Below are 23,195 nucleotides of genomic sequence, written 5' to 3'. Positions count from 1 at the left end.
CTATTACCATACTTTGCAGTGAAACCTGTAACACTGAGATTTTGAAACATGCAAACCTGAGCAGGGGAAACTGTGTCCGTGACCATACATATAGTTACTACAGTCTCACTCCAGCCAAAGCAGTATGAGCAAATAAACAAAGCAGGTAAATGAAAAAAAAAAAAAAAAGAGTACTTAGTTGTGCTTAGTGTAAAGTAAAAGATTTTGCAACACTCAAAAGCAGGAAATACAGCTACTCAAAATAAAGTCAAAAGGACATAAACAAATGCTGTTCTCATGCAGTTCCCGCACATAAAAAGTGCCATGTGAGTCTTTCTGCACCCACCTGTAGATGGGCTCTCGTGCCAGGTAAGGCGGCAGTGCAGCCTGGTAGTCCTCTAAACCAAGACAGCACTTGGACAGCAGGTCCAGAACATGGATGCGTGCATAATCTGCTTCTGCGAGCTGCTCTGTTTCCAGTAGGTCTTCAGCCCATTGGCGCAGCTGCAGGAGGGTTGTAGTATGCTGCATTGCTGTGACAGGGAAGGCATGTGGCAATGCTGACCCTGCTGGTCTAAGTTTCTTGGCATGTATGAAAAGTACCGACATGATGCTGACTATTTTTTTAAAGAGGCTGTGCAATACCTTTGAAGAAGAGATGGAATGTGTCTGCTATAAAAACGCATCACCTCCAGAATCTTTGCCATCAAAAAGTCGTGTAAGCAGATATGCAAGCAGATATCATGCCCTTCTCGATGCCTTTGTGACCTTACCCTCCTTTCCATCATTTGTACTGCACTTGATGATGTGCAGCTGTACCAATGTGCAACAGTGCCCTTGTTGACCACTCATCATTGTGTTGATCTTTGGTATTCAGTACTCTGCACTGCCCAATCTTGGACACAATGGTATGGGCACAGAGGTACTATTCTCTTCCACCACAGAATGGCACCACAGCCATATTGCTCGATATTTCTTAATTTTTGATCAACAACAACAGCCATTGTGGTTATCGTGGTGCCACAATAAACACGAAAAGTGGTAGGCATTTCAATCAGTTGAAGGAAAGGGCGACAATCTTATGAATAAAATGCAAGCTCCTTGCAGCCATGTATGGGAATAATGTTTAAGTGACTATGCAGGTTTAATTTCTATATTAAAAAGTCTTGCAGGGCCCCTATCTCGTCGCCACTGTAGCGGGCATGTGTAGTGACACCTTCAGAAAGGCAGCTGAAAAATTAAACCTTAATTCCATGTGCCACCGATATATATACATAGACAAAGACACAGAGTTGCCAACTGAATGCTGAAACAGAAACTGAAGAACAAATACACAACAAAACATAACAGGAGGGGAAGAAAACATTGAACTTGCAGAGACCGCACCCCTCACCTTGTTCCTCAACTTCCTTCATCTTTTTTTTCACACTGGCAGTAAGGGCAGGCGACTTCTCCACGACATAATCAGGCACCTGGAAATCAAATATTTCAATGACTCAGCTAAGCTGATGTTGCGCAGTGCTCAGATGATGTCACTGCTTTTATTTTTTTAGCCAAACTCAACATATGCTCATTCCCAGACTTTTCCAAATCGCAGTAAAAAATGAAAGTGAGAAAGGGAATAACATCGCTCTGCTTTATTTTTCTGAGCTACACAGCCATGAGCCAAGCATTTAAAATGAAAAAAGAAAAAAGTTCATATTTATTTTAACAATTTCTCACAAAATCATTTGGTATGAATATATGTAGAATTATTCTAGAAAGTATAGGTTCATGGAAATACTAGAAACAAAAGTACAGAAGGATTCCAACTAATTTTATTCATTCCTTCCTAGAATCCCCCCCCCCCCCTCTTTAACACAACAAGCAATATTTAATTAAAGACCAGCATATTCCATGAGTTAATGCTACTCTTTAAGCTAATACCATTTGCAAGGCTTCAGATCTTCAGAGCAACAAGCGCAGTCATTTGAAGCTGAAAACATTTTGTTAAGGGCAGGTAAGAATTATTTCCATGACATATGCTTTCCATGACAAATTACATGCATAAAATGACTCCTGCATCAGCTCCCTGCACCCATCTTTCATTAAAGTTACTACCAGCTACAGATTGTAACAATTACTAAGATTAACTTACATTACCCTAAACTCAGCAACAGAAAAGCTTGATTAAAGAACTAAAATGCATACCTTGTCACTACACTTTGTGCAGCTGCATTCAAAGTAGTATTGGCTTTTTAACTCTTGCTGCCTCACATTCTTTGGAGCCATCACATCAATGTAGCTGACTCTGATCTGCATAAAGAATTTAGTATTATGATGACTACCGGGATCACAGTGCATCATTAGGGGCTTCCTAAAATAAATGTGCACTCAGACACAAGGATTAATGCCAAACACACAGATATCAAAATCTCTTGATTTCTTTAACAGAAACTTTAATGGAGTGGAACCACTTGTTCCATTCATTTACTGAAAGACTGCACCAAAAGATAATAAGGTGCTGTTGCTAAAGGTTGGCAAACATGATAAAGATCAGAGCTAATAGAACAAATATAATTTTAAAATATGAAGCACTGATGGTCACAGAAATAACACCTGATTTTGCACATTCATAAATCGCTGTAATCAACACAAACCGCTTGCTGTGATGCCAAAAGTAGTTAAATAGTATTTGTTTCTGCTTATGATGTTGCTTTGTCCCGCAGTACTATCTAGTCTTGAAAAATCATCATGGGGCTGCTCTTTAGACAGGAGTATGTTATTGTACACACTGTTTTGGCAAAGCACTCACTCTTGCAAATGTTGAGAATCTCAGACTTTGAGGTATGAAATTCCTATGGGTGGCATCATGCAGGTTTCAGCCAAGCTCTTGTGCAGTCTCATCAGACATCACTTGTTGTGATCGTCAATTGATATGAAGCAAATAACCTTAAAAATCCAAGGACACCAAGCAATTACGAGTTGTGAATGCGAAAGCATTAAAGTCTAATTGAATGCCGCTGAACAATCCTTCGAGACGCTTGGCACATTTTGATTTAGCCTTACCGAGGCACAGTTAGAACACAGGCAAGAGCTTACACGGACAAGGCGGATAGCACAGGCTTCCGAGAGCGAGAGCAAGGGTTCTTTGGTCTCGCGGCAATGCCCTCTCTCGCCTCACGCAACACTTGGCGTGCTAGTGCGGCAGCAGGTGTTCCCTTTCGCCCGCTCTGCTCCACCGATGCGTGCTCGTGCCGTGGCATCGCAGCCAATGGGAACTTCGTTGACGCGTGCTCGTGATGTGGCGTTGCAACCAATGGGAATTTAGGTGTTGCTACAGATGCGGGACGCTGGCTTTTTCACTAAATGAGCCATTTGACACGTTTGCATCAAAAACAAAATTCTGCAGCAGTACTTACTGAGGCAACAATCTCAGTCAAGCCTACAACCTCTCGATTTCAAGCCTGGTGCTCTGCTAACTAAGGCACAGGCCCATCAGCATCAGCACAGGCTGAGCTGCTGCTGCTTTGTGAGGCATGCAACATTCGCTGAAGGGCAAAGCATCCAAAAGGAGTCATACGGTGAATAGTTTACCTGCAAATTTAGTAGCAAAAGGAGGACGAAGAGGACCAAGTGACAGAAGTACATAAGTGTAAGTAGAGAGAGCTAGCTACACCGCAGCTCAAGACATCTGCCAAAGTTTTGCCAAATCCTATGGGATACATGTAAATGCAGAGTCACCGCTCTAATTTAAAACCTCAATTCTGCTTTGAAACCCCAGTGGAGATTGTGAGGAGGCACGAATAAAGGCCACCTTCAAAACAATTTAATACACCCATGTTTCTAAAGGTGAACATACAAAGAAGACTCAGTGGAAAATTTTACTTTCAAAAAGTGAGTGGGTCCATCACAAATAGTTAGCAAAAACTGGAACTTCTGATAGCGAAAACAAATGAATTATTGTCATTCCTGCTTACTTGAAGTGATGCATAACATGAAACATTTCAGACCTAGTCAGACACGTGTGCTTGTTTCTTCACATAAGAGTGTGTGTCACTGTTTTCTGTCCACAATGTCTTAAATTTAAAGGCTGCATATTTTCTGTAAACATAAACTCGGCAAATTGTACACTTTTCTCAGGACACCATAAAAACACTTCTATAACATTTTCTACTGCTTCTGGTCGCACCACCAGGTTCACTGTAAAATAGACGAAACAGGCTCAACTTACACCATCAAAATTGCTGCATTTGATATCTTGTGCAGCCCTAAGTTGAAGTTTGTGACCCTCATAAACTGCATGTGCATTTGGAGAACAGGAATGGTCAAGGATTGATGGGCTGTAACGAGAATGAAAACGTAAAAAGGCCTCAGCTAGCATGCTACATGCCAGTCCCTTTAAAATTGCATGAAACTTCAAATAAGTGACGAATTCAGCAAAGTCTTTGTGACTGACTAATTGGTCACAGAACAAACAATATGCAGGCTGAAACAAAGTGTAAGGCTGCTGTCTGTAACTCTAAATGCCCCTGAATGCAAGCATTTTTCATGTCACAAGCATAGCTAAATGGGCTTCTATACTAGTACAGTCCAACATTAACATGCCGAAAATGGATATAATGAATTGTCTGATATAATGAACTAAATATAAAATTTGTCTCACCGATTTCAGCGTGCAACAACGACATGCTTATAATGAATATCGGATACGACTTTGTTATAACGAGATTTGACTGTAGTTCACATCTTCGAGACTTGACTTCCCATTTTAGCAATCGTAAGCTTCCACGTACATTACTGCATCGAAATGGACGCACATGCATCAAATTAGTTGAATTAGCTTATTAGGAGAAAAACCGTGTCTGGAAAATTTAAATTGCAAAGAACTAAATGAAAGGAGTACCTAATCATAGCAGAGATACACTCACCCAATATATAAGCCAGTTCCAACAGGAGAGTGTTCATCATTGCATATGCAATAGCTGTTAATAATCATCTGAAATGAACAATTCACAAAATACAAATTTTCAGCCACGTCACAAGACTTGTAGCATTCCTACAATTTCTTATTTTTTTTTGCACGGGAATGATTCAGTTTTTGTGCATAAGACCAAACAAAATGCTTATTCAACAGCAGCTTTGAAATTGAAACAGAAGCTCTGTATACAAGTTTTAAAATGCATGCTTCACACAAATACAGAAGGGTGGCTCAAGTATGCGCTTACTTTTCATGGTTACATAAAGTACATTATAACTGATAATCAAGTGAAACTAGCACAATAATTTCTTATAGTTCAACCTAATACATGAATGATGCTTGAAATCACACTGAAATAGTTATAAAGTGGCAAATCTCAAATGCAACAGCCCATTTCAGCGTGCTGTGATGGTAGAAAAAACAATCTTCACTGGGAGATACAGCCCTTGTAGTTTTGACTTATGCTGTACACAAGGCCAGAGTGACGTTAATTAATCACGCTTTGTTTTAAACAACAATAAAGCTTATTATTCCAGAAGGCGACAAAGCAACAGTAAGCTTCCAATGACATGAGACGGCTGTTAATGTGCAACAACAGGTGGCAGCCAATCCTGAGCAAGCACTGAGATGAGAAAATCAAGTCGCATATCATAGCATCTTTTTTCAATGCACAGAAGAAAGCATACAATGAGCTATATGCCATCTCTTGTTACAATCTGCAATCAAAATAATAAACCTTTATTTACTCAGCTGAAATATTTAGTTGACTGCTATATTGAATATGTTTATTGTTGTACAAGCAATGTAGCTCCACATCTTGTTATCCTTTCTATACATACGTGCTTCTTGAAACATCCAGCAGATAATTTTGTCACAAGCTTGCCCTGTGCAGCTATGTTGGTTACACGAAAAAAAAAAAGAAATGAACACAGCATCAATGATGATGCAATGTTTACAACCAATCTGTAAAAAAAAAAAAAAAAAAAAAAAAAAAAAAAAAAAAACGTCACAGGCCTGCGCGGCACACGCAGCACCGTCACAGCGTAAGCTGGTGGAGCAGCTCGAGAGTAGCTCCAATTTCGGCACCACGCACAACAAGGTCTTCGCGGCAAAGTCTCTTCGCCTCGTTTTGACGAGAACTATCTGAACTGTCCGCCTGGCGTTGACAGCGAGCTGCGCCTTGTAATACTCATTGCACAGCAGTCTGCTGAGCCCGATCAAGCCTGGTTGTAGCCGCACACGTAGCTCTACGATTCGCTTCTTCAGCAGCGATTCGTACCTTGCGAGGAGACGCCATAACGTGCACCGAAGAGGTATCCAGAATACGTGGCGCAGATCTCGCATCCCTAGAACCGTCGCACGGTACGTTGATGTTGTTGATGATGATGATCATGATTGTTGATTGGAATCTTCAAAACGGGCTGGTGACAAATAGTCACCAAGCCTGCTTGAGTGAACCAGGTCCAGTTACATGCAGCATCCAATTGATATATGCAACCTACATGTCGGGCACGCTGCGTTTGCACGCACCTTAATTAGATGGCGCCGCCATACTGGCAGAGGCTCGGGCAGCTCGAGATCGCGTTGATTGAGTGCCTCGTCTGAATCGCATCGCGTCGTCTGCGCACGCTGCGTTTGCAGGCCCCTTACCTAGATGGCGCCACAATACTGGTGGAGGCTCGAGTCTGCACCTGCGCGCCTGCCTAGGGTGTGTTTATAGAGTATTTTTCCGCTGCTTGATAGTCAGCGCTTGCGTGCCTCAGTGGTAAAGTATCCGACTCCTGCGCAGCGGGGCTGCGTTCGATCCCGGCGGGGACCGGGTACTTTTTTCCGCATTTCCCGCGATAGTGGTTACGGTCACCAGCGGCGGCGGACACCATCGCGAACCAAAACGGCTATTGGAATGAGCCCATAATAGCTTACACTGTAGAAAATTCTCCTAAGAGGCTTTTTTAGTGTTAGGAACCTGCACAATGACATAAATTGCACATAACCAATGATGACTTCAGGTAGCAATATCTATTTTTAAAATGTAATGCAGCATACAAAGGACTCGTCCTTTTCTCAGTATGCAAATGAACAGGACCTTAAATCTTGCCTATCTTACCTCAAAATAGACCCCTGGACAATCACAAGACTTACTGTGCTTGTTATCACTAATTCAAGTATTTATATATAATACAGGCAAGAGATTGGTACATCACTAAATGCCCCACCCATATCCTAACTGCTTTTGTCCACAAATGCTTACCTTGCCATAAATCTCTAGGCCCACCTCAGGTTCTGGCAAGTACTTGTCATCCAGAAAAACTTTGGTTGTCTCCCATAGCCTTTTAAATTCTTTCAAGTAGCGTGACTGGTCATTTTTGATGGCCTCTACATCTAAAAGTGGCAAGAGAAATTGGATTGCTTTGCTGGTACAAATGATAACACAAAACAGTCATGACGTTTAACACATCCACACACAATGCTTGCCAGATCTTGGCAAGCATTGGGCAAGCATTAGAATAGGGGCCCTTTAAGTTTGGGGCCACAAAGAGCTTTGCAGGTCTTAGCGTTGGGGCATGCAGAAGTGAAGCTTTAGAATAGGGCTTTGCGTTTGCAGATAGCGTCTTGCGCTTGCAGCGCCACTACGGCATCAAAGAAAAGCTGTTATGAATATTAAAATAAAATATACCATTTTATGATAAGAAGAGTAATTTACACTTTTACGTTTAATTACAATTTAGAAGTTTATCTATTAGCAGCAAGCAACTTGTTGCATTTAGTTTTGAGTAACCAACCTTACAAGCCTTCACCAGCCAAGTCAATCCATGTTAGGCCTACGAGCCATGAAATCGACAATCGAATTCGGAATCAGTGGTGTCTAATGAATCAATCTTCACTACACACGTTAGTTGAGAGGAAGATAGCCGCAGTCACTTCTCCTAGCTTACGAACTTCATGCGTTACCATGAATCGAGCGCAGTTTGGTGCTAGGTTAGAGCCGTCGCTTCAATGGGTGCCACCATATTTGTTGATGCAAAGCTTTCGGGGCAGCTTTTGAGGCTGTCGCTAAATCAGTGAAATAGCGTGCCCAACGCAAAACCCAAACGCAGTTTGCGTCTCGCGCACGCGCAGTGGCTTCAACGCTATTTCTTTGGGGCCCCTATTTTAAAACTTTCTAATGTCATTGCAACACTGGGAGTTGTTGAGCAACCAAACATAAATGTTTTTAAGGACAGAAGTTAACATTTCTGACTTTCACTGGTATGCCACACTTTCTCCTGTTGCTAGTACTTTTACACTTTAAAGCACCAATGGCCAGAAGTAAGTGCACTGAGGCCTCTATGCTCTTAAAGAGAACCTAAAACGATTTTGGAGATTTTGTGCAAATGCATTGAGGCAGTAGGGTATGCCTCTGCGATCATAAAGGGCGAAATTTAAGAGGAAGCTTTAGCCTGCGCACAACTCCAATGCCACCGATTCAAATGCATGTAAAATGCAAAAAAACTTTTTTGAGATAACCACTGGGCGGATTTTAATGAAATTTGTTGCATTTGAGAGAAAACTTGAATTTTAGTGGCTATTGGAAGTGGAATTTTATTTAGAGCCTGAATGTTTTAAAAGGAATTTACAATAATTGGTAAGTTATAAAAAAAATAGAAGCATGGAGTTTATAAATTCGTAGCTCTGCACCAAGAATAGATATCACAGTTTTGTAAACTGCATCTGTCAGAACATCTAAAGTGGACAAATTTGATATATGAATTTATCTTACATGAATTCGTGACATTTTTTAAAAGGGTTTTGCAAAAGTCCTATTTATTTATTTATTTATTATACATTCCCACATTCGCTCAGAGAGCATTACAGTGGGGGGGAAATAATACAAATGCAAAACAGTGGTAAATAAGGTTACATAACAAAAAGAACACGGTGACGAATAATACAGTACAGGCAGCATAACTATCTCCAAAACAAAAAAACAAAAAAAGAAAGAAAAGGACTATATGTACATATATACACACATACACATATATGTGCACATATAAATATATAAACACACATACGCACATATACACTCTCATAAATATATATAGTAGGCTAGCAAACGCCTACTATAGTATTCACATATTAGTGGGCTATTTGAGAGCCATGTATAATACATCAATTTTGTCTGCTTTAGACGTACTATCAGATGCAATTTACAGAATTTTGACATCATATTTCATTGCTGAGTTACAGAGTTGGAAAGTTGATAGTATCGCTTTCTGAAAATTTGCAATTTCGTACTTTTATTAAAAAATTGACGGCCTAAATTAAAGGTTTGCTACGAACAGTCACTAGAATTTATCTTTTTCCTTTAAATGCAACAAACCTCATCGATTTGGTGCAGTGGCTGCTGAGAAACATGATGTCTCCTTTCCCATGTAAGATAGGAGCTCCCGAGCTAAAGCTTCCTCTTAAGTGCTCTGTGTAAACCATATATATAGTCATTGCAGTTGGCTTCAGTCAATTCGATCTTGGCAATATTTGTCCGATTGTAATGCAACCCCAAATCAAACGTACACTTAGTTTTTATGGGTTAATAGTATAAAATGAGGTGCACACAAATACAGCACACACCAGATTTTATAATGCAAGAAAAATGTAACATGCCTTTGATTCAGGCAATCACAAATAAATACCTGTATAGTTTACCATTACAGAATACAAACTTATTCACACTTAAATGTCCAGCATCGTCAATCACAAACAGCATTTTATGGCTGTATGTGGACTGTTGTTGTGTTGAGATACAGCCGACATAATGGATTCAGTTGTGCTTGAAGGGTCCACTGAAACGGTTTGGACAAATTTTGTAGATGTGCAGGATAGAGCTACAGTAAAACGTTAGTGCCACAATTTAAATGAAGCATCTCACATTAAGAGACCTATGGACGATTACAAGTTAGCCTACTCCCTCGCCATGCTCTTTCTCGTAAACTTGGTCACCTAGTGATCGTGGCTAAGCTCTGCCTTCATTGGCTCTGCTTCATGATGCGACATCGTGTCGTCTACTTCTGGTTGTCTTGGAGTCAGCACACGAAGCCTCTCCAACCTCTCCGTTAGCCGCCTAGCTGTCAATCCACCGAGCATGCCCAGTATTCTGGTAACCACAGGTGAGCTGGGCGTTTCGACGGATGGACGGAGGCGCGCGTAATCTAAAGCCCCATCCATACTACTACCGCTGTGATGAAGGGGCTTCATAAAGGTGAGCGGCCTGCATGGCGCAGCCACCTGGTGGCACAGAGCTGTGAGTGATGTGATGTGCTTGGTCGAGTTAGTGTGGACTGCTACAGATGACGCAACGTGTCCTGCGCAACAAGAAGCCGCGTCGACATTGTCAGCTACCTTTCCTGCTTCTGGGAGCCTTGTCTTGTTTTGTCATCTGCCCGCGATGGGCGGATATTCAAGCCAAAGCCACTGGCATGTTCAGTCGGTGCGTAACAATGTTTATGTAACCTTAATCCTCATTAAACTGTTTCCATACTCTGCGAGTCTTCCTGCGTTCAGCCCAAGCCTCACTGGTGCAGTCGACCCCAAACCTCTGCCAAGCCACCTAGCCACGCCAACGCAAGAACAACGGTCAGTACGCCTTTTCAACCGCATTCGTCCATGAACCCACGCCCTTACGCCGCCGAAGACTCATGCCTGAAGATACTCCCGTCATTTACCGCTCGTCTGTGTTCACTGCGCATCAGAAGAAAAGCACTGCCATCGCCGTGAATGTTGACAACTAGCCCAGAACTCACCTGAATCCCACGCTTATCCTGTGGCTTAGCGCTCACTCGCCTAGTCTTCGGTGCACCCAGCCTCGCTTCGCAGTGCATCATGCCAGGAATTATTTGGGAGGAGCTTGACTCAACGACCATGCCGCAGCTCGGAATCGACCTTATCAGCAAAGAATTGCCCCGATGCGAGTTATATAGAACCGGCTCTAAGGAAGAGCTCATTCAGCACCTCGAAGCCAACATTCACCAACGTCATTAAGCAACGTCGCGGTCATGCATGGACAGGGCGGGTACCACAGGTAACTCAGGTTTGACCCTTGATCCTGCGATGCTCGAAAGTCTGGCACTTATGTTTCAACAGCTGCCATGCACCTCGACTACAGTTACCACACTGCCAGACCTCTCGTCATCGACTTCCTACTTTGATCAGTCTCCAACAAAAAATGTTGATGTCTGGCTCAATGACGTCCGCCGTGTACAGCAGCTTGCCGCATGGGATGATGCCACCACCCGTCTCATTGTCGCAAGTAAACTGAAAGGCAGAGCTCGAAATTGGCACCTCATTTTTGGAAATCACCATTCAACCTGGGAAACGTGGAGCGTCGCCCTGAAGGAAACATTTTCGTCAGAGCTGACCCTCATCGAGTGGCAGGAACGCGTCATAAAGATCAGACAGGGCCCAGGCGAGAGCCAACAAGAGTACGCATACGCAAAGTTGCGCGTGATTGAAAGCTGCCCCGTCATCCTAACCGACGCCCAGAAGATTGATTACCTACTACAAGGTCTTCAAGAGACAAATGTCATTGCATACATCGCGGCTAATAGGCCGTCAACAGTGCGTGGCTTCATGTCCACTTGAACAAGCCTAGACAAGTGCACTCAACATGCCAAAGACAGGGCAAATGTAACCCCCCCAATCAGTTCAAAGTGGCAAATCAGGACATCAGCTATATACCTTCCAGCCAGCAGCTACAACAGCGAAGCTAAGACAGCGCATTTCCGAACTGCCCAATGAACAACAGGAAAGGAGATACAAGGCCATTTATGCACAGTATGGTGCTCCAGCATTTCGGAGTGGCCAAGACATCACACAAGCAGTCTGTTACAAGTGTAAAGAGTTAGGGCATTTGGCAGCGGCATGTCCCTCGCGTAGCAACAGGTCATCATGGACCCCATCGTCACCCATGCTTGATGCCAGACAGCCACAGGCCTTTCACAGTATACCTGGTAAACTTGAAGGTTCCCAACATCACTGTGCATATTTCACGGTGACTGTTACATGAGTCGGTGAGCACGACGCATATCCGGACTCTGGCTCAAAAATGACACTGATTTCTAAAGCCATCCTTTCTTCGGCAATGATCTTGCCATGGACTAATTCCCCTCTTGCTGTCGTTGGAGGTGGTACAGTGCTACCAGTGGAGTCAGCCCTCCTCAAGATAACTATTGGTCCTATCACTGGTGTGGTTGAGGCAGCAGTTTTGGAGAACAACGTCCTTCCCCTTATTCTGGGTGAAGACTAGTTTTCGGCAGCACGAGCTCGCTTGATCTTTCAGCCACCAGAGCCCACTCAGCTACAACATCCATCCATGGGTGTAACGCTTCTGGGCACTCAGCGTCTTGTCCCGCGAATGGCCAATGCTGTTATTCTAGCCCGCTCAATCCTTTTTGCGCTGCCAGAAGCAACATCAGAAGGCTGTATACAACGACAACCCTTACTTTCGCCAGAAGAGCCTCGCTGGGAAGCTTTAGCTGCTAAGAGTGCCGTTGGACAGCAGCACTGCCACACCACAAGACTGCACTACTGTGCCTGTAACCATTCACCCCGAACTTCCACCAGCCAGCTCTCCCCTGAACAGCACTCTGTCATTGCTGACATACTCTGGCCAAGAAAAACTCTGCCTTTGCTCGCCATGAAGATGACACTGGTCATTTTACTGGCACTCAACATCGCATTGATTTGCTGCTCGATACTGTGCCGTACAGCCGTAGCCCTCACACATATGGAAAACTCAGTCAAGAGCAATTTGTCATCCAGCCAGTGCTGCCAGCAGTATAACCGGCCAACTTCAAGCAGTGTTGCTTTTCTTGGCAGAATGCCCACTACAGATGTTCCATTCTCAGGCATTGCTATCAACCGTATAACTAGGTCTCCCAGCAATTCAGCACGATACATACTGAACGTGATTGACTTTGGGACTCGTTTTATTGCTCCAGCAGCCGCTTCGTCAACCTCGGCACGTGAAGTTATTCAGACTTTGCATAAAGTATTTTATTGCTAGGGTGTACCTGACCACTTCCTCTCTGACCAGGGGTCGGGGTTTGAGTCGACAGAGATTAAGCAGTTCATGCGTCTACATAACGTTGAGCTACACCTTTCAACAGCCTACCGACCTGAAGGGAACGGCCTCGTTGAACGTAGCAGTGGTACATTACTAACAGTGTTGCGGAAAATATGTGCTTTGGAACCTTTACCATAGTCTGCCAAGATTCATGAAGCAGCTTTTGCGGTCAACACATCTGTGAGCTCCAGCTCAAGCTTTGCACCCTTCCAGTTGCTCTTCGGCTACATGCCTAAGATTCCGTTCCATAAACAACGGTCACTCCAACAAACCAGCCTTGTTGAGCCCGTCCTCGATGTAACAGCGCAATGTTCAGAGGCATCTGCCAATTCAGAAGCAGCTCAAGCCTCTCGCAAATGCCACTATGATAGCACCCATCGCTCTCATGGCTTCACAGTAGGTGACCTGGTATGGGTCAAACGTCAAGCACCTGTGCCCCACGCGAAAATGGCACCGCGCTTTAAAGGGCTGTACCGTCTCATTGAGCAGTTGATCGCATCCACATTCAAGGCTGTGTGTGTGTGTCGGGGATGACAGCTCGCGTGCTTAACCAGCCAAGAACTGTGCGTGTGTCACAAATTAAGTTGTATGTGCCACCGTCATCTCCTGTGGCACACCTTTCGTCCAGCCTTGAAGGGGAGACATCCTCCACTACAGTACCTGACGATGAAACTACCATCGACCAGACACAGCCTCAGCGCCAATATCGTGTGTGCCAGCTTCTCTGTCACTTGCAAGACTTCGTGCTTGAGTGACTGAGGATGCCAAGTTAGACCAAGGGACTTGGCCATCCGGACAGAGGTGGAATGTGAGTGATGTGATGTGCTTGGCCCAGTTGGTGTGGACTGCTACAGATGGTGCAACGTGTCCTGTGCAGCAAGTAGCCGCGCCGACATCGTCAGGTACCTTTTCTGCTTACGGGAACCTCGTCTTGTTTTGCCATCTGCCCGCGATGGCCGCATCATTCAAGCCAGAGCCACTGGTGTGTTCAGTCGGTGTGTAACAATGTTTATGTAGCCTTAACCATCATTAAACCGTTTCCCTACTCTGCGAATCTTCCTGTGTTGAGTCTAAGCCTCACAGAGCTTAGCCAGCCAAACACAGAGCTACTACTGCTGTAACCAAGAGTAAAACATTTTAAACATTAAAAAAACATGCTCATGATTATGCTCCTGCCGAAAATTGACACCAGCAGCAAAGTATAATACACTTGGTTACTGCCACATTAGCTCTGCGTCTGGTTGAGCTCTGTGCCACCAGGTGGCTGCACCGTGCAGGACGTTCACATTGGCGCCTCCACTCATCCGGTAACGCCCAGTCCACTTGCGCTTGCGTTTACCCGAATACCGGACATGCTAAAACTCTCTATTGTGGTAGTAATCCTCCTGATCGGCACCAGCATAGATGCTGGTGCCGATCAGATACCGACAGCCCGATGCGCTGCAGTCAGTCCGCTCACGTGTTGCTTTGCAGAGGGACGCAGCTTGACATTTCGCCAATTGCTATATTTCTAGCTCACAACGTAACAAGGGCAATCCATGGTGCTTGCGAAAAGAAAGCTCAAGACCAACACTGACTGCGTAGTTCGCGTCAATACAAAAAAACGTAACACAAGCAGACATACGACACTTGCTGTGTGCCGGAAGTGCTTGAATGTAGCAATAAATTGTCCTTGTGTATTCTCTTTCTGGTACTTTATTTTATAGAAACAAATTAACCAACATTCCAACTATTACGAACAATGTTTGTTCACCATAAAGTTTGAAAAATTATCGATGACACGACCTGGGTAGTCAATCAGGTAGCTCGTTCAACTGACATCTATTGGGCTAACTGCGTCAATTGGGAGGGGGTGGCTGAAAGCTCAGGGGGCGGCACCGCAGCGATGGGTAGTGATGCACATTTTTAAAACCTTATAATAAATTACACGCTTCACGCAGAGTGCTTCACCACATCACTTAATGATTAGAAGGACCTACCCTAACGACTCACTATGTTCGTACAAAATCGTCAGAATTGTTTGAGGGTTCCATTAAAGGAGCCACTGAATGGGAACCACAGAGGTCTTGGAAAAATAAAAATCCACTTTTCACTTTTGTTATTTCTTATCTACATGTCATGGCACACCTGCTGGCAAAAAACTAGCTAGAAAAAAACTGTCGTTGAGGAAAACGGCGCTTTATTTATACTTCCAAATGCACCGGTTCGCCCATGCAAGCAATGAAAAGACCCATTTTGTGCCGTTAACTACTTCAAAACCACTTATCAGAACCAGGTCACCTTGATTTCATTTAAAAGAGCATCTTTCCAGCTTGCTTTCTTGTTAAAAATGATGCTTCAGAAGAAAGTTGCCTGGTCTTGTAGCTTGAAATGTATAATTTTGTGCTCATCAGTTCTTCCTGTTTTTCCCAAAAAATAATTTTTGCAAGTTGCAAATTTTGGGAGTGGCACTGTCTCTCTGCTACTTAAGCAATTCTTCAATTTTTTTTTTTTTTTGTGAATGCTAGAGTTTTAGAATGCAGAACCACTATGATATAGTACTTTTGGACATTGCAATATACTGAAATCTTGTAGAAATCGCCAATAAAATTCACACCTGCTGTGTTGCAAATTTAGAATTTCATTACTTCATCTAAAATATAGATTAAAAAATTTAAATGCCAAGTTGCACCTTTTGGACATTGAGAAACATACCTGTTAAATTTTAGCTCTCCTGCAGCAGTACATTTTTTGCAACTCACATCGCAAATTTATAACTCTGATTTTTTCCCCACAACGTTTCATAGGATTGACTTTTAAAAAAGCTAATTGCATATTTGCAATCAGCCCACTAGATTGGATATATGCAGAAAATTTTAGGTGTCTAGAGTAAATAGCAAAAATTTTTTTTTTCAGAACCCATGGTTCATGGGTTCTGCAAAATTTTTTCGTTTATGAATCCAAGGTTCATAAAAGAAAAAAATTGTCATCCACCAGACTGTAGCACAAAGCTACAAAGCTTTCTCCATCTTGCATGCTTCCGCAGAACAAGATTTGCCATATTCAATGTCCTCGTGCATTGAGTTGTTGCAATTCTGCAATCAGCTAGCCTCCTAGTTAGCTCAGATGATAGAGCGACCGCCGCAGAAAGGCGTTGGTCCCAGGTTCAATCCGCGGACCAGAAAAAATTTTTTATTCAACTGCCAAACTTTCTTACTGAGAACCCCATATTGGGTTTCCTTTGTAGCTTGGTGCTACAGCTGGGTGAGTGACAATTTTCCCTTTCATTTATTTCTACTTACGTGAAATGAGATCTGTAAAACACCTTTTCTTTCCAAACACCATCTCAGCCTTTGACCATTCATCTTTGTTCTGAAAGCGTTGAAGATTGAAAATGTTCTGAAGTAGTCCCAGCATACAGAGGAGTACGAATTATGATGGGTAGACATTACTAGACATCATTCAGTAAAAGTGCACAAATAGAGATTTTTGAAACCACACTGAATTAAATGGTACTGAATTAAATACGAATAGCGAGCTTTTTGTAAAGCAAACTTGTCTGTAATAACATTTCAAAGAAACGGCTGTCATATATTTACAATTTTTTTTTTTTTAAGAAAATGCATGTTCAAGTGCATCCGGTTGCATGATTGTGTTGTTCACTTTTGAATCCACTGAACACTTAAATTTTTAACATAATATATGCTTGTCAAAAAGTGGTAAGGTTCCAGATCTGATCTACCTGGTCATGGGTTAAGGACATAGAAATTATAAAGGTTAAAAAACACCAGGAAAGCTTCAAGTGATGCTTTAGTTTTCAACTGTAGTACTAGAAGCAACAAATGTCATGCAACTGTGAGTACCAGTGAACATGTTACCAGTCCACACTATTCTTTAGCACAGAATAACAATCACTACAACAAGCAACTGTAGGCTGTGATGCAACATGCAAGCAGGATTATGAATGAGGAATAAGTCTTTGCAGAATGAAAAGAAAAGAGAGACAAGACTAGATAGTCTGAAAATTGGCCAAAATCTGGGACATCAAAATATGGTATGAATAAACATTGTGTTAAATCCTAAACCACAATCTCTCAATCCACTATCTTTTTTTATCACTATGACAGAGTTACATAACTCGTTCACAGCTGAGGACTAATGTTCCATACAAATGTGGAACACAGTTCATATTTAATTAAGGCTGTGCACTCACTCCCTAAAAACTATGCAAATATGTGAGATGCAAAGTTGCCACGTTACTGACACTGAGCTTCACCAGCAGTCTGCAGAAGTATCGCACTGATGTGTCTGGCACATTGGGGGACACTTTGCACAAGCCTGCACACTCGACCTTGTGGTCTGGCCAGGCCGATCTCTGTACAGACAAATCAAGTACCATACAAAGATTAGTATACATGCAATATGCATATACACAGTGGAGATCTAGAAAGTGCACATATGTTATGTGCCCTCGTGTGCAAAAGTAACTACCTTGGAGCTCCATGAATGTAGCTCGATGGCTTATTCTATGCTGCTGCTTAGTATGTCCACATTTTGTTTTGCACTTAAAATGCCCTCTAGCACACGCATAAACGGGATTTGTTATGTTGTGCCTGTAATGTGAAGCATGTTACAAATCAGCCTGTCTATTTCTTCTGGTGTTGCCAAATTTTTTTTTTTCAAGCAAGTAAATTTTAAAATAAACCGCCATGTATATTAAAGTAGATGTGGGTCAATATGAACTTTTTTGAATATGAATAGTAAGTGTTGAATACCAAAAAGTCAAACGCAGACTAATTTAGAGCAGGAATATTTATTTCGGTATAATTAGGTACCCTGCCAGTAGAGACAATTGCAAAAAAAAAAAAAAAATGCTAACCATCACAGACAAATATCAGTTATAAACATAAAATCACCAATTGTCATTAAAAAACTGCAGGAATAGCCGTTCAACATCTTTAAAGCCTGGTTGCAAGCTTTCCTACAAGAAATGACTGTGGTATGACTAGCTTTCGAAAAACTCTAAATAAATGGTTGCCGAAAAAAAGATTAGAAGTTATGAAAAAAAAAAAAAAAACATCTGCAGATCCCATGCACTGTGGGAATCGATGTAAGCGAAGCTTTCTGTGCTGTTTGCTTTGATTGACGATAATTAGCGGTGATGATGACAGCGAATGTTTCATTTCTTCAACGTTTAGTCCAACTTGAGAGCGGTGAGTTCATGTTAAATGTTACCGTGTTTGCACCACTGCTGTTTGTCTGCATAGTACACAGAAAACAAAGGGAGATGTGTTTGCATGAGGCATTGTTGTGCACCATACTTCATAACCTCTGAGAGGGTTGAGCATTGTCATTGCCTCAAATGGCACATCACATCGCGGCAGAAGTATTACACTTTAATTACGGGGCTGTAAGTGCCAAAACTACAATCGGATTATGAGGCACGCCATAGTGGTGGACTCCAGATTAATTTTAACACCTGGTGGACTTTAATGTGTCCCTAAATCTTAAGTGCAAGAGCGTTTTTTTATTTCGCCCCCATTTAAATGTGGCTGCCGCTGTTGGGATGAAACTTTTTTTTTCGTTCTTTTTTTGTTCGCTTTTAGCGCAGTTCTGTGAATATATATAGTATTTACCGCTTATGTATGATACTTTCGCTACTTTGTATAAGACTGCTAATTATTGCAATACATTTTTTTGTATTGGACCCATCACTAGCCGCTTTAGGCTATGGGACCAAATATCTTTGTACGCATTTTTTATATTATTGTGTAATAAAATTCCCCTTTGATTTGATTTGAAGCCCACGACCTCGAGCAATGCCATAACTGCAAAACTACCGTGGCAGGCACAAAAGTGTTTATTTGATGTGCGACTGCTTCCGTAGTGTCCCCTAATACCTACAGTGCCTTTTAATGATGCGGCTCTGCTTCTGCACGCCCTGCGTAAGTTGTCCGCTTGACATATTTGCATGGTGTTTATTTTTCAGAAATAGCAGAAACGCACCGTACCGTACCTTGAACATAAATTTATCCAGTTTGCCTGCAACCGCTGTCGTGTCTATAGTAGTAGCGTTTCCTTGCCTTCTCACATCACCTTTTTCCTGTCCCCCCCCCCCTTGTTTGGGAACTGCGAGCGAAGAGTGGCAAAGCTGTTATTCACTCGTTTTGCGACTGCGTCAGTTCTACCCATTCTCTGCTCCCTCGCTGATTATATCTAGCTTCCCTCTGTCCTTGCACGCTAGTAGAAAGGCAAGCGCTGCATTTTCTGCGATGCTAATGTGGCGACGCCTAGGGAGCTCCAGAGGGCATTGTGCACATCTGACTTGATGGAAAAGTCCAAACGAGATTCTTGCGTCACTTTTCCTCTCTGCCACGCTCCTGCCATGTATATACACGCTCTGAACCAACCCTCGACGCGGCATGCAAAGGAACAGCAGCAGCAGCGCAAAAGTTGAAGGATTTCTGTGCCCTTGGCACATGTAAAAGGGCTCATTGCAAGGAAAACATCACTGATTGTAACGTAAAAAGATAAAACTGCTACACAGCTAGGCTGCCAGAAACACGAAATGACAGACTACGAGCAAAAATCACAGATTGCCAAGTATGCTTCTGCTGTGAAACCGAAAACAAAGCTTGCATTACCAATTATATTTCTGCATTGCTTCGAAAACTCTGTCATTATCACACTTCTGATAATTAGCGATGTTTTCTTTAGCAGATGGAGGACCGTAAACAGATTTAAACAGTCAGTTGTTGCAAAATATTTAGTTAGTTTCAAATATTCAAAAATACTGAATAGTTCCTTTTTGAATACGAATTGAATACTCCACACTAGCTATTCATATTCGAAACTACGATTATTTGCCCAACCCTAATATTATGATGTTCCTTTCACTCTGTCATATCATACGATTCATTTAGAGCAATGCCTGTCACTGCAAATATTTCTGGCTGAGAAATTTTTGGCAGCGCAAACTCCTGGGTAAAGGTGCCTTGATAGGTCTATTTAAATGCGTATGCAGTGCAACATTGGACCCTGTGCTTACTTAATAATTCAAATCTGCGTCATGGCTATGCGAAACAACCGCACTTCCTCAGAACCGTGAGCAGTCACGCTCTTTCACAATAAATTTAGCGTAGTAATATGCTTTTAAAGCAAAACTTTCTTTGCGAACCCTTCCAAACTTTGCTGACCGTGGCTAGTACCGCTTGTCTTGCTGAATAGCTCATGTACAGAAAATAAAATAAAAGAATTACATGTTCAATGGTGGGATCGAACCTCGAGCGTTCATCACAACAGCTCAATGCTCTAACCATTAGGCCACAATCGCATGTATACTCCTCTCTTGCAAACACCAAAATCTCTTTAAAACAATTGACACGTGCATCACGTTGCACAGCATGTGTGAACATGTCAGTTTTCATTAGGGACAGACACAGTAATGAACTGGGCGAATAACAGTCAACCTTGCGACTGTCCATTGTGTCACACTTCTTACTGCCAAATACCTCTCCCCATCATTCTTCCTGTAACCTCAAATATTTCCTTCGTCCTTCTGACATTACTGTGTCAATGTCTCAGAGTGCGTATTCACATGAACTGCTGTTTGCATTACAGTATAGCTCGTGAACAGTGTAGTACATAAGCATAAACATTGCATGACATTAAAGTTGTGGCCTGTGCAGTGTGTATACTTTGCATGAGATTACTCGTTGCAGAGGGTAACAATAAAGACAATCGCGCACATCAAATTTTGTTTTACAGTTATTTAATTAACCACTTCACAGATGAAAACATGCATAGGATCTGCATAATTTTTATTAGACAAACACTGAACGCCATTAAACTGAGGTTTTCTCACATGCAATTGCATTAAATTAATTAAATTCTGGTGTTTTATGTGCCGAAACCACGATTTGATTACGAGGCATGTCGTAGCACAGGAGACGCCGGATTAATTTAGACCAACTGAGGTTTCTTAATGTGCACATGGGCGTTTTGCATTTTGCCCCCATCGAAACTCAGCCGCGGCGGCTGGGATTTGATCGGGCAACCTTGTGCTTAGCAGTGCAACGCTATAGCCACTAAGCAACCAACCACTTTTTTTCTTCTTTCATGGTATTTATTACAGTACCATGTAACCCAATAAAACATTCACCAATTGTGCATAGTCATAGAATGGTGGGCACAATGACAGTCATATAAAGAAGAGGCACTGTTCATACTTTAGGTAGAAAATCTGGTTATACTTTAGAAGGGTGGTAAGGATAAGCATCTCACCAAAATATGGTATCAGTCCGGTTGAATATCACATTCATCCTAAACATGCTTAAGGCGCACAGTCATCTGGATGAAATTCACCCTTGTGGGTACAATTGGTTGGGTGTTGCAGTCCATTATTCATGCTTTCCACAAACTATGCATTCTCATGAGAAAAAACATGTCGAAAGGTACATTATCGTTAGAGGTCGCCAGCAAGTATTGCACAGTATGAGTGTTGATTTCAAAGTCTTTCGTTTGATTCTGTTGGAGGACAACCCAAAATAAGATGGCATCTTTGCAGCTAATAAAACAATGTTCAATTGTCTCTAGCACATCCCAAAGATGACAGTTAACAGAAGATACAAAGATACCCTTTTTTTGTAGCCATGTTTTTACAGGTAAGATTCACTATGAACTTCGAAAAAAAAAAAGTTTTGTAGCGAGGGGATATACACATTTTACAAACTTGCTTTAGTACATAGAGGGCCTGGCCATTCCATGAATAGTGATCAGTAAAATTGAGGTGGAAATAGCATGCAAGGTAAATCTGTACAACGTTTTATGCGACATGGAGTACAAGTACTCAGTAGAAAACCGAACTGTCAGGAAACGAACAGCCAAGTAAACCTCTTGCATGAACCACCCCAAGCATAAACGCGAAGAAAAATTTGAAGAAACAACTAAATCAGGGAAGGCATTAACAAGTGTGACTTGCATGAATGACCGAATTATAGGATGCAAAGTGTCGTGAAAAAAGAAGAAATGAGACACTATATGCTACACATAAATATGCACTAAGCCCAGCCCACCCACACTAACTGTCCTAAATATATTGTCGTGCCTCATGGGCTCAAAAGTTGAACAGACGAAAGTTGCAAAAATTCGGTGAGAGCATTGGATGTAGAGCCTGGCATAATAAATCACTTGCAATGCGTAGTAAATTTTTGTAGCCAAAAACTTATTGCAGGCTTCAGCTCTTCTGAATATAGAAAGTCAGTGGGGAAAGAATGTCTGAGCATAACTTCGCAAGGCCAAAACCCATTTTTTCTAATAGTGTGTGCTTAATTTATTTGCGCTAGTAGCATGCAAAGATATTTTGGCGGAACATCAGTCCACTTAATGCTTGCAAACTGTTCTGGCTTATGAGCCAAATCATAAGCCTAAACTTTTCGAGGAGTTCATTCGTGCTCCTGATACACAGCCAAATTTCTCTATTGTCGTCAACCTTTTCAACACTGGGCTTATCCGTGCAGAAGAATGCTAGATCATCTGCATAGGCTAACACCTTTACCTCATTACCTAGTATGTTGAAGTCATGGATACGACTTGACTGAATTACGCTTAAGCACAGGAGTTCCAGGTAAAGGGCGAAGAGCAGTGGGGAGATTGGACATCCTTGTTTTACTGAAGAGCAAATAGAAACGAGTTCAGAGAGATGGCCATTAACAATGCGTGTAGTAAAGCCTAATAATGCCTTTAAGCATAACGGAGCCAACATTGGCGTGTTCCAGAAGACAAAATAAATTAGAATGACTGACACGATCAAAAGCTTTAGCAAGGTCTACATGGAGCATTGCAAGCTGCTCAGTGGAACCGTAACAGTATTGAAGAAGTGTATGGGTGATATGTATGTTGGTTTGAATGGATCGGCCCCTAATTTGGCACGTCTCATGGGAACCAATGAGAATTGACATTGCAAATTGCAATCTATTAACTTTTGCAGAAATGTTATAAACAACAGATTGGTCTGTAGCTATCAGCAGAACACAGTTTTTCCTTATCTGAACTTTTTGGAATTAAAACTGTGTGGTTTTTGCAAAAAGACTGCAGAAGGGTGTCCCCTTTTAAACATGCAATAAAAATATCCAATTATATGGGACTGATAATTCCTTTGAAAGCTTTGTAAAATTCACT

The 23,195-nt window shown here is 42.2% G+C and overlaps 1 protein-coding gene across 3 annotated transcripts in view; it reads right to left on the bottom strand.

Annotated features, from left to right (window-relative positions):
* The window catches only part of LOC119436593 (histone-lysine N-methyltransferase SMYD3), a 44,883-nt gene that overhangs the window by 18,858 nt on the left and 2,830 nt on the right, over positions 1-23,195 (bottom strand). Inside the window, exons 3-10 of one of the 3 annotated variants that reach the window (XM_037703486.2) lie at positions 17,281-17,391; positions 16,319-16,388; positions 7,191-7,321; positions 4,890-4,957; positions 4,193-4,301; positions 2,170-2,274; positions 1,373-1,451; positions 326-512 (exon numbers count right to left, since the gene is read on the bottom strand). In XM_037703486.2, coding sequence (XP_037559414.1) covers positions 326-512; positions 1,373-1,451; positions 2,170-2,274; positions 4,193-4,301; positions 4,890-4,957; positions 7,191-7,321; positions 16,319-16,388; positions 17,281-17,391 — 860 coding nt within the window. The remainder of the gene's footprint in view (positions 1-325; positions 513-1,372; positions 1,452-2,169; positions 2,275-4,192; positions 4,302-4,889; positions 4,958-7,190; positions 7,322-16,318; positions 16,389-17,280; positions 17,392-23,195) is intronic. The other 2 variants (XM_037703488.2, XM_037703490.2) reach the window with 2 other exon arrangements.

The sequence above is a fragment of the Dermacentor silvarum genome, chromosome 1 (assembly GCF_013339745.2).
Source record: "Dermacentor silvarum isolate Dsil-2018 chromosome 1, BIME_Dsil_1.4, whole genome shotgun sequence".
In the NCBI taxonomy this organism is placed as follows: domain Eukaryota; kingdom Metazoa; phylum Arthropoda; class Arachnida; order Ixodida; family Ixodidae; genus Dermacentor; species Dermacentor silvarum.
This window is presented reverse-complemented; position numbering and strand designations above follow the sequence as displayed.